Source organism: Cyanistes caeruleus, chromosome 10 (genome assembly GCF_971803275.1).
Source record: "Cyanistes caeruleus chromosome 10, bCyaCae1.hap1.1, whole genome shotgun sequence".
Classification (NCBI taxonomy): Eukaryota; Metazoa; Chordata; class Aves; order Passeriformes; family Paridae; genus Cyanistes; species Cyanistes caeruleus.
Window position 1 is genome coordinate 16,334,503 of NC_141710.1, and position 12,695 is coordinate 16,347,197.

Consider the following 12,695-nt stretch of genomic DNA (forward strand, 5'->3'; position numbering starts at 1 on the left):
CATAAAAGAAAATCCCTTTTAAACTGCCGGTAAGCAGAGCAGCGGAAAACATCCATTTTTGCCAATTCCTTAGGCACCTGGCTCATAAAGGGCTTCCAGAACTCTTCAGTAATGCCAAATATACTCTTGGTCATGGTGTGCTAAGTGAGGTCATCTAACTGTGATAAAGAATCCATTTTAAAAATTAAAGAAAAAATGAAGCTGAATAAACTTTTAGAGGATCTGGAGCAATCATCACAAGTAGACTACCTGGCATGAAGAAAAAGTTTCCACGTTGCTTGAAAATAGTGGGCTCATAAAAAAGAATAAATTAACACTGTGCCTGCTCACTGTTGTCATTTGTCTTCCAGTCGTTGCTCTTTGCAAGGATATGAAAAGCTCTCCACAACTGCCTGATGAAAACACTTTTCTATTTTCATCAGAAGGGTTGAAATGCTGCCCGGTTTAGTGGGTGAAACCCTGAATGTTCTTCCCAAGTGACAATGATAGAGTTGTATACAACGGGCCTGCTCAACAGCAAACCATATCAGTCTAAGGGAATGTTACCTCAGATCATACTTCTGCCTTCCTTCCTCCAAGGGCTTCTCTTCAACCACTGATACCACGAGACAGACTGGAAGACCTCTGAACCCATCTCCACAAATGCAACTGTGGCTTATGAGAAAGAATCTTTATTCATGAGACTTATAGATCACACTTCAAGATTCTGTAAAACCTCTTTCCAGTTGGTAATAAACAAGTCCCAACTGTAATTCTTCCCTTAATGTCTTTATTTGTTACACCTCAGGAGAAGTTTATTTTCCAAAGGAGAAAAATATTTTCCAAACAGAAAAAAAAAAGAACAAAATATGAACCCTTTATAATTATAGTGCTCAGGATGCAACAGTTTGCCAAGAATCTTTCAGAGTAGTGATTAAGCAAATGAAGAGGAAAGCAAAAATCTTAGGACATGAAAAAAGTAATTCACATACAGAAGCAGTTTTAGAGTAACTCCTCCCTGAATCTGCCATTTCCTATCTAGGAATGGCACGGATTTGGTAGGGAGGTGGCTTCATTGTGCTCCCAAAAACAAATTTGGTGTTGACTTCCTTCACACCTTCTGGCAGGGTGAATGTAAATGCTTGTAGGAGGGTAGAAAAGACAATAAAGAGCTCCACCCTTGCCAACAGCTCCCCCATACACACACGGTGCCCTGTGAAGAAACAGAAAAGGCAATTCAGCCCAAGGATTTCTATCATACCTCCCTTTCTAAACTGCCTGGGATTTTCTTTGCTTGTTTTCTGCAGATTTTATCCTTTTCTCTTTGTCATTTAATGATTCATAACTGAAAGTCTGCTTGTATTTCCACAAAAAATTTCCATCTGCATTTACAGCAAGCATTTAGACATTCTAGAAATTGTCACCAGGGTGGCATAGTTTACATTTACAGTCTTCCCAACACCATGCATTTTTCTGCTACTGCTTTGATTGTCCAGAGAGAAATTGGATCTGTCTTCCAAGAAAGACTTTTCTATATGTTATTCCTTCTCTTCCAATCTTTTCTGCATACAGCTGGACTTTCTCTCTTCTTAGAGATCTTTAAGACAATTTGTGTATGCCCATTTGTAGGTGCCTTCACTGTCATTCTGGGAAATGTATGGATCTGAAGATGTTACCACAAGAAGTAAATAAATCCTTGTTCAGTGCACTTACCTATAGCAAATGGTAAGAATGCTTCTCTGTTTATGAAGTTTCCATCTTTATCCAGAAAGTGGCCTGGGTTGAACTGATCAGGTGTCTCCCATTTTCCAGGGTCAGCCAGAACAGAGTCAATATTTGATAAAACTATGGTGTTCTGAAAAAATAGAGCAGTGGCTGCAACAAAAACTATGACTGTAGAATCTACTAATATCTAGGACAAAGCCTTGTGAAAGGCCATCCACAGAGAATGTCAAATCTTAGAGGCACTGCCAGAAGAAGAGTTCATGTCCCCAATCAGGAAAAACCTCAAAAGCCTTTCTAAAATCATCTAATGGACTAAGGATAAAATTCATTCAAACATGCAGCACATTTGTACCTTTGGAATATGATATCCCAGCAGCTCTGTGTCCTTCACACTCAGTCTGGGCAGTGCAATTAAGAGTATGTTGCTGTATCGCTGGATCTCATGAATTACAGCATTTGTGTAGGGCAACTTTTTCCTGTCCTCATAGCAAAATACGTGGGAACAACCCACAACAGCATCCAGCTCCTTCTGGACTTTCTCTAAGGAGGAATAGTCAGCTTTAAATATACAGCAAACATTCTATAAACTCTATAGTCATAATTGTTTCTGTTGCTTTTTATAGTCAGAATGGCATCCAACCAGATGGAAAATATACTTTATAAAAAAATGATGTCTTCAAATTCTCATACAGATGACCTGAAAAAATTTGACATTAAAGTTATTTATAGGTTGCATATATACTTTTAAAATAATGACAGCAGATGAGGTCATTCTATAATAATATGTGGGTTCCTGTTACCTCTACTGCTCCAAGGTAATTTATAAAAAGACTTTTATTAATATTTATTTCAACAGGCAGGTAGGCAATGAGAAAAAATATTAATTATGTGTTAGGGGAACAGTTTAGTAATTGATCAAGGATTGTTCTTCGTTAAGAAGCACATAGATTTTGCTTGTCATTTATAGATGTCCTAATTGCTATTCTGTAATTACTTGCCTTGGGAAGCACTCACACAAATTAATTTTTCCCAAGGACTTCTTTTTTTTTACTTCCAATCCAAGCTGAAATGGTAACTTCTAATTATTTTTTTTATTAATACTACAGACTCTATCATTGTAATTAGAATTACCCCCCCAAAACTTAACAATGTGTTAATATATCCTGAGAAGATGAAAAATGTGAAAATTCAGTATGTGCAGCTCAGTCTCAAGTTTTAAGTCTTTTGAAGGTAACAAAAATGGGAGATCCTTTCTCCTTAACACTTCCACATTTTCTTTTTACCTCCCTCCTGTTGGGCCTGGGACTCAGGTTAAACTCTGAATTATGACGTCTTTAAAGTGAGTTTTGTACCTTCTAATCCTTTCTATCCCACACACTCTGGCTCATTTTTTTTTCCAGTCATTTAACTCTGCCAACCTGAATCTTTCTTCTGTGAATATCATCATTAAAAGCACACATTTTCAAGCTACTCACCCCAATATTAGCAACCTCACACTGTATTTAAGTTTTCTCTGCTACAAGAGGCCAAGAGCTAATCAAAGAGTAGGAGTCAGAGATTTAAAAGGATGATCCAAAGACTCCTTAGTGGAAGTCTAAGCATTACTCTGTGTGGAGGGGCAATGGTGCAATTTATCTCATCTGGGACTAAATTCCTCCAGCCGATTAAATTAATTACATTCTGTTTAGATACGTTAAAAAAAAAACAAACAAAAAAAAAAACCAAACAAAAAAAACAACCAAAAAACCCCAACAAACTGAAATTTGCTGTATGTTAGAAAGGATACAGCAAGAAACAAATGCAGTTCATCTGAGTCACACTTTAGTTATTAGTTCCTCTACTTCTCTTTGAACAGGCACAACCACTATCTAAACTTGTATTATTGCTAGAGTTGCAGACCTCTTTGAATGCACTTACCTTGAATGTCAGGATAAATCACCATATAGAGCAATGCCCACAGTAAAGTGGTGGCTGTAGTTTCTATGCCTGCTATAAAGAGGTCAAAAATGGTCTGGCGAAAGTTTACTTCATCATAAGTAGCATCAGCATCTCCTTTAGTCTGCAGATATGGATTGAAAAGAAAGTTATGGCACACAGAAGAAGAATTAAACCACCTGGAGAAATCATACACTTCTAAATTTATATTAGACATCACCATAATAAAATAAACACTTAAAATTCCTTTTTGTTAATGAAGTGTGAGAGAAGTTCAGAGGTACTCACTTTATCTATCTCATCCAAATAGTAATCAATAAAATATTGATTCTCATCAAATTTTCCTTTTCCTTTGTGACTTTCAAGTTCCTTTGCTAACAGATCATTCACAAAATGTACACAGGACTTAAGCTTTTTAACTGATGGCAGAAAATGACCAGCAAGCCAGGGAGACAACTCATATATCTGTAAGAGAGATATTTTAGATATGTGATATTACATATAAACATGTGACATTTAGCAAACTAAATTTGAATCCTAATTCAGGCTTCTGGGTAGTGGAAAAAGCAAGTGAAAGATTGATGACTGAATCAGCATTAGATTGAAGGGGTAGTGCTTATCCCATGATTCATTAAAGATTAAAGGCTTTCTTAATTCTATTTTTCCCAGGAGCAAAAATCAAAATTTCTCTCAGTTTTATATGAAAAAGTTTTGTATTTATTTATATATATATACCCACACTTAGAGATTATATAAATAAAATGTGATGTAGAAAGAATAAATTAAATTCCTCTCTACCCCAATTCTTTGCTGGGCTGAACTTTGCTCAGCTGAACTAAGAATCTCCCAAGAAACCTGTCCCTAATCTCACTTTATCCAACACACACATAATTTCCATTTCATCACTAAAAAAACCAGATCCAGGCTGACTTCCTTGACACATCTGTTAAGTGAAAATAGAACTATCCAAACCCAGGTTTATTTTCTTACAATAGGATAGTGAATGCATGGGAATTTTACTCACATTTGCCTTCTCATATATAAGAAGCAAATAGATCATATTTGTGTGATGTGCAAAATAACTCAATGACACAGAATCACTGCATTGTGTGGCTTCCCTCCCATTTATTCATTGTTCACCATATTCACCTTCTTGTCCTTATGTTGTCATAAAGCCATATATCAGCAGAAAAGAAGTAAAACACTTCTTACATCCATTCCATTCTACTTCATTTCATTTTCTTTTTCCCCCCTTTTACAGACTGCATCATGTCCTTCTAGTTACAGAACTACTGCAGCTTAAATTATACCCATATTATAATGGATGTTAGATCTTAACTTCTGGGCTCACCTGTTTAAGTGGCAGGTGCATTACAAAGATTTATCTCCCCACATGCCTGTTCAGATTCCCAGCTCTATTTCTTCTTCGCCCTACTGAATAATTTTCCTTAGCACTACCTGTCCTTTTACCAGGAAAACAGGTAAGTACAGCCAGTCATTAAGGAATTGTACATTCCTGTAAAAGCACTGTGGAGAGTGGGACACAATGAAATGCTGGACTAAAACAATTTTGTTTGCTCTGGACACACTATTAAGGTGTTTTAAAAACAACTTTTACAAATAACTACTGAGAGCAGTTTGGAAACAGCTGAACCTGTGTCTACCCTGATTAAAAGGGTAGCTTAGGAATCATTCCACTGGTATATTCTGGGATAGTTACTAATAAGTCATTTTATTTTAGCTTATCTACCAAAAGTATCAAATTAGTCCTCAAATCCCCTAAGACCTTGCTTACAGCAGTTTCCAGTCAGTCAGAGGCAGTGGAAATCACGCAAGACACAGAACTGGATGAGTTCCTACAGATTCTGCAGAAGCAGCTGCCTTGTGCATGGGTAAATTCACTTTTTGACTACACACAGTACCATGATTCCTTCTCATAAATGATTCATAATAAAACTGCCCCAGTCTGAGGCCACCTGTTCTGCTCCTTTGGCAGCTGCAGTCACAGATGCACATACAGAAGCAAGAGAGACTTTTTCTCTCCGGGGACCAGAAGTGAAGTTAGGAGTTGAATGGAGACAGATATCATCCAGCAGCTAAAGGAGGGTGACTTCTGTTGTGTCACTGTATTCTTGTAAGGATGTGCAGATGTCGTACAGGTGCTGTTGTCAAAAACTGTAGGGAAAAGCTGCCATTAAGCAATTTCATGCCATGTTACCTTTGCACAAAGCAGTTTCTCTACTCCAGTTTATATCAGGTCAGCTGGCAGCAGTGAAGGAAGACGTAAAAATCCATTTATTCTTGACATTTTTTGACAGCCATGTCATATGACAGAATGAAGAAAGCCGGTTCACCAGACATAAATTAGGATAAGCCTATTTCAGAGCTTTTCAGATAATTTAACCCATATTTTACTACTGATTTCAAATATAGTTTAAATCACAGGAGTTGTACAGGTGGCACTTTTGCAAAAAAGTCCTTTGTACATCTCTCAGTGATGTAACAAATCTGCATTTTCATCCCTGTCCCCCAGACACAGGAAATTTTTCTGCTATGATGAAGCACAAGCAATTGAAACAAGTTTTGAACCAGGCATCTGGAAGCACTGTTCTAATGTGCGCTCCAGAAATTCCAGGTGCTCTAATATTTATTTTTGTTACAAAAGTAACAAGCAAGTTGCCTTTTTGCACCATCTATCTATAGAGAGCAAGCAAACAAACAAAACTGATTTTTCTCACAAAAAAGGAGACGCTGTTCAAAAATGCTGAAATGGTGTCAAAGGATTCAATCAGGCGGTGAAAATTCTCGTCATCTCTGGAGAAACGATGTCCAAAAATCACAAGACAAATCACATTTGAGACCATATGAACAACAGGCATAGTGGGGTCCAGAGGTTTTCCTGTAAACACAAGGGACTGCATTCACCATTAAAATTTCTTGTTCCTGCTTTTCTCACTGAGAGGGGAGCTGATAAAATTTCATAAATATTTCTGACATCAATTAGATCACTGGATGGCAAATTGTAATTTACTGTTAAAAGGCCTGAATGAAAAAGTAACTTCTGACATCTAAAAAAGCACTGTTGGTTAAAAAAAGGAAAAACTGCTGGTGGAAATGGAATTAGTAGTATTAATTATAAAAATGTTGATTTTATCAAACCTTGGCATCAGCAGATCTCATGTTTGGCAATAACCAGGGTACAAAACCAGCTGAGACATTAAATACACAGATTAGTTGAGAAGAGAACCACCTTCTAGTCTTCTTTTATATCATTTTACCATATTAGAATATATATCATTTTATCATATTAGAATATTTCAACCTACCCATTGATTCACCTCATTTTTCAGCACCACAATCTGAACAAACTCCCTCTCTTACTGAGGAGCTCACCATAAGCTGTGTGAGCTGAGATTATTCTACTACACTTGACAGAGGAGAGAACAGGTCTGTGCATCCTTGGTCAAAACTTTGCATATTTTATGCTTTTTCTTCTCTACACAGGAATAGGAGGCATTGTGACACTGATTTTGTTACTGTTTGCTGTTACCCTGATGCTGTTACCATAAGTAACATAGAATGGACTCAGAAGTAAAAACACCTATAGGGACCAGTATATTATAAATATGTAACTAGACATATATATAACAAGACAGGAATCTCTAATTCTTCTGAGCTTGCTGTGGTGTTTCACACTTCAGCAAGTAAATATCTCATGCAGGTAGCATATACAGACTTTTGAGACATATCTCTGCACATACACTTTGAATCCATTTTTGTAATCAAATAGTTTCAAAAGCCACCAGAGCCCCACTCTCCAGCAAAGTCTCCCACTGCACAGACTGCCCTGCCCACCCTCACATACCGTTTGTTTTCTGTAAGTATTCCACCAGGTGAGCAGCCTCCTCTTGCAGTAGATAATCCTTATCTTTTCTCCCTACTCCCATTTTCCTCATTGTTGCAATTCCAAAACGCCTCTGCTGCTTCCAGAGGTGACCATTAGCATATATAACACCTAGAATCATAATGAACAAATGCTGTCAGTACCTTCTAAATGAATGGATTTGTACATCCAAGAAGCTTCTCTTTTCTTCAAATTTTTTCAATTTTTCTACAGCAGTCTGGCAACATTTCTCTTTTTGTATTTTAGCCATTTATTCTCTGTATAGAAGCTCTTACATTAGCTCTAAGCTGACATTATTGTTCTGACAGAATATAGAATAGAATTGTTTTTAAAAACTCACAAAAATTAAAACTTTTTTCCTGATGTAAATTAAGGACTTTTAGGCTCTAAATCAATATTCAGAACTAGGGATAGAACACATTAAAAGAATTTCTGAGAATAATAATTACCATTTCCACGTGTCAGAAGGTGAAAAATTTTGCTTGTGGGCCTTGCAGCAACATCTTCAGCATGAGCAGTGAGACCTTCCTTCACTGCCTGAAACCCTTGCAGGACAACCGCAGGAGTGTTTGAAAACCATAAGGTGAAGATATTACCATGAATTTTAGCCATCTATAGAACAAAGCAGGATCAGAATAACAAGAGTGAGAAATGGTGCTTTTAAATCAAAGAAGATGGACCAGATCTTCCCCCTGGGCAGATGCCCTAAGGGTGACTGGCTTTGAGAAGAGAGCATCAGATATGCTCTTACATACAATATAGTTTGAAGTCGGGTTTCTATCTAAAGTCTCATTTATTAAAGGTCATGACGTTTCTAAAATGTCAGCCAATATTGCCAAAGTCTGTGATGTTGTTTATTATGTCTTATGATTCAAACTCATTGTAGATGAACTCTTCCATCCTCACCACTTGCTACAGCAGTAGCTCATGAATTTAATATGAACCATCTACAGATTCCTCTTTGTGTGTCAAGTGTACTAAAAGCAGTCAAGGAGCTGAGTAATGTAGGAATTTCCTTTCTAGCTCAGCTGTGACAGCCTTGTCTTCAGCTGCTGTGCACGCAGGCATCGCTGGCAGCAGGCAGGACAGTCCTTCCCCTGGCTGCTCAATCAGGAGCTAGAAAAGTAGCAAAATAGGCAGGAAAGAGTGCTGTGCTGCTAAGACAACCCAAGAAATGCAGGACTAGAAGACTGCAAAATTTTTCTGCCTGGGAGCAAACAAGAAGGAATACTTATGTACAGTGAGCAAAAATGTATGTGCTTGTGCTTGCACATTTGTGCTTAATTCATTTTTGTCAGGACCAGTTCATGGCTTTTGAAACCTTGTGGTGACCAGTACTACTCTTCGTGTCTGGGATGTCAGAAATAGAAGAAAATACAGCAGACAGGCACTAGCTACTATTTTATGTTATGGAATAATATCACTTTGCCTTGAAATATGCAGCTCAGGAGGACAGAACTGGCAGGACATGGAAAAACCTGGGGAAATGAAGGTAGAGAATGAAGAGGGAGAGTGAGGTGCTATCACTGACATATTTAAAGGTTAAATATTTAGTATAGATGCATAAGAACTATAAAAAAAACAGGATACAAACTTCAGAAGTGCTGTACATTACAACTGGACTTAGAAAAGAGTTTGAGCATACTGTGAATTATTTTAGCCATGTAAAAACTCGGTCTTGCTAAGCAGACTGAAATCTCTTGTAAAAATCTGAATAAATTGTATGTCAGAAAAAAATTTATTCTAAGATCTTTCCAAAAATCCATTGAATAAGTATATGAAAAAAATCATCCTGTCCATACTGGAAACACACATGTCCCCAGTAGCTATTTAATGGGATATTTGGAAAATGTCAGTGCAACAACAGTCAAAATTCAGACATCCAAAAGACTGCACTGAATTACTCAGTCTACTTTAAAATACATCTTTTTCCTATATGTAAGACAGGACTATTATGATCATGATGTTTTTGTTCATATGCACATAAGGTATTAAGTATATGTTTCATAGTAAGTGCAAATTTTCACAAAGAAACAGATATTTTAATTATCTCTACCTACTTCCACATTTTTGCAATTTAGAACAAAGTCCTCCCTAGCATTCAAAATAAGACTATGTTAAACACATTTACTTTTCGATCAGCTTATTGAGTCCATTAATAGATTGCCAGAAAGTACATACTTTTTTAAGATGCTCATGATGGATTTTGAAGTTCATCTGCAGCAGATTTCCAAAGAAGGGATATGGAGTTGGTCCAGGAGGAAATCGTCTTCGCATCCATTGCAGTTTCAGAAACTGTATCAACAGCAGAGATACCACAAAGAATACCAGCACCTCACTCACTGTTAACATTTTACTTCTGATTTACACAGCTACTTTGTCTCTCTACAACTGCTGTGTAGAGAGAGGAGAGATCCAGTTTATCTTGCTTTTGGGCTACCTCCCTGAAAAGGGAAAAAGCACTTGACGCTCCTGTGGCTCTCTGTCTTTCCCCTCTTTATAACTTTTACTTCCCCATCCCAGAGAATTAAGTGTTCTTATTTTTAGGTATATATGACATCATTCCATTATATTACAGTTACACATCTCTCAATCATTGCCTCTGCAAGGGACACAAAATACAGGTTAATTATACACCTCTTTGTGCCATGACTCCTGCTGTGACAAAAATCTCTGCCCATGGCCCTGGTTGCATAAAAACCTCTTGCAAGAATAAGATATAAAAATAAACTTCCTGAGGGTTGGCTGCACATCCAAGGGCAGCGGGGTTACTGAGAAGTTCAGCCATCATATGCACCAACTACATGCTCTGCTGCTTAACTCACCCCAATACTGTTGATTCTGATGTTCTCTGCTATTCCTGTAATAGTTTTCCTCACAGTTTATATTGGAAGATGTTCAGGGGATGACTCTACCTTTTAATTTTGTGCCTAGGGCACACAGACCATAAAAGATGTCAACTGATCATTGGGTAACAGGAGTTTGATGGTAATAATGATCTAACACCTCAGTGTCCTCCCACTCCCTGCTCAGCTGCACAGGGAAGTGGGGCTGCACAGTCTCCTTGACCAAGCAGAAAGCAAAATTTCTTCACCCCTCTGCTTGCCTCTGGCTAATCCCCCTGGATTGCCTGCAGCAGGAGAACAAAGATGACATACAGCTACCTCTGAAGCTTCTTTCACAAGTGCTCTCATACAACTAAGCAACTCCAGCTCTGCAAAGGGCAGCATTTGAACATAATCAGCACAGATTTGGCACTTGCACAGAAACAGCATTAGCTTAGACTCAGCTCATCTGACAATGACAGCAGCAAGTGGCACTCTGGGAAGCCACCTAGATGGCCTTGCTGCTCATGTACCAACCTTGCAGAGCTGGCACGGCTAGAAATAAGAGTTGTGAGGTTTGAAGGACATTGGTTTACCCCAGAACCAGGGCAGAGAAATAACATTTACCCATCTTGCTGGCCCACTGATTGAACTGGGATCAACCTCAAGAACTGAATTACTGACTTTCAAGATCACTTTAGGGACTTCTAGTTCCTTCATTGGTGTTGCACTTTCTTCATCTCAAACTGCTCCCAGCTCTGAGTTTAGTATTTTCCGAAGTGTTCCTGGGAGGAGACTCACAGCCCCAAGGCTTGCCTGCCCTGCTCACTTACAGCCCCATCTGGCCCCTGCACAGTCCTGGCTGGCTGATCTGCATCTCCCCTGGCTCTCCAGGCTCACTCTGACTTTTCCACACAGATTAGCCACGTTCTGGTGATTGTATCTCTCAACCTAGACACGAACTGCCTGCACGTAGCACATAGGGAGGCAGCTTTGCCAAGTCTTTGGGAGAGATGTCAAAGAGAATACAAATTGCTTTTCTCCTCATAAAAGATGGTGCTGGAAGGTTGAGAACAGAGAAGCCTGATAAGGTTTTGTAAGCTGTATTTGCCACAGCTTCAGTGAAGAGAACATAATGCCTGAGGAACTGGGGGGTTCTGAGAGCTCAGAAGAACAGAAAGTTATTCTCTAACAAGTGAATCCTCCTCCCTTCACTCCTGGCAGGAGAGCTGCTGGCCCATTCTCTTCTCTCCCTTCCTTTCAGCCCATGACACTATGGATAAACAGAGTAATTCCAACTAGTCCTTGAAGAATGCTTGCAATAACAACTGTAAAGTCTTTTTTTTTCAAGGAAGGAAACAGGTAGAGCAACAGTAACCTGCACTCTGACTTTGGGTTTAAACTTCACAGGGTGGTTAACAAGGCCAGTCCCACAGCAAGAGTGGCTTCTGGCACTTGCTGTCCACTAGCCCTTCTTGAACCCTGCTTCTGCCAGCTGCACCTTGCACAGCTCTTCCCTCAGTGTGGGTTTGGACTCAGCAGGCTCAGCTCAGCTCTCAGAAGGCTGCTTGTGTGCAGCTGCCCCTCTGGTCACAGAAAATTCTCAAGAGCTTTGGTTCTCCCACAGCTTTTGGGGAACACCACGTCAATGTCTCCTGCTCTGCCCCTCTTTTGCAGGCATCAAGCTTTGCTGCACAAGACTGCAAAGACTGCAAGCTGCCCCCTGAACTGTGCTTTTGGGCATCAGTGAGGACACATGGCAAACCTAATCTGCTATACATCATCGTTGTTACAAACCCTGGTGTGTGAGACTCCCACCTTCATAGATTTGGCTCTCAAATGCACCACAAGAGCATATATCAAAAAATAAAAAAATAAAACAATTTCCAGGCCAGCCCACTGGTCCTTATCTGATTCTACCCACCGCATTTCACCAGCAGTGGGGCTTCCCTCTGCATTTTCCAGCAGGCAATAGGAGGGGGTTGCCTTTGCTTTTGGCCCGAGTCAGGAGCCTCACAGCCAAATGAAGAGTTACACTGTTGTCTCTCTGTTACTTCCAGTCTCAAGTGATCATCGGCCAGTGGCTCTTGGCTAAAGAGACAAATCTGCTCCCAGCAAGCTGAGACGCCCCTCCACAGCTTTGTGTTCCCATGCAACCATAGCTGGGAGCTCTGGCAATGCCCAGAGCCACCACCTCCGGGAACAGCATTCCCACACACCATTCTGGATTTGAGAATGTATGGGAAGACTCCTCGGAATCTAGCTCTGGTGTTCCTGCTCCCTCCAGTAAGATTCTGCCGAGTTTCTAGTAAGACTAGACAGAGCAA

General features: G+C 39.3%; 1 protein-coding gene across 1 annotated transcript; it reads right to left on the reverse strand.

Annotated features, from left to right (window-relative positions):
* Positions 1 to 752: 752 nt before the first annotated feature.
* On the reverse strand, positions 753 to 9,987 carry LOC111933409 (cytochrome P450 2J6-like). The gene is made up of 9 exons (XM_023932954.2): positions 9,725 to 9,987; positions 7,993 to 8,155; positions 7,505 to 7,654; positions 6,378 to 6,538; positions 3,928 to 4,104; positions 3,622 to 3,763; positions 2,057 to 2,244; positions 1,693 to 1,834; positions 753 to 1,192 (listed from the first exon to the last, which is right to left on the reverse strand). The coding sequence occupies exons 1-9, from the start codon at positions 9,893 to 9,895 to the stop codon at positions 1,014 to 1,016; spliced, it is 1,473 nt and encodes a 490-aa protein (XP_023788722.2). The 5' UTR covers positions 9,896 to 9,987; the 3' UTR covers positions 753 to 1,013.
* Between the last annotated feature and the right edge of the window lie 2,708 nt (positions 9,988 to 12,695).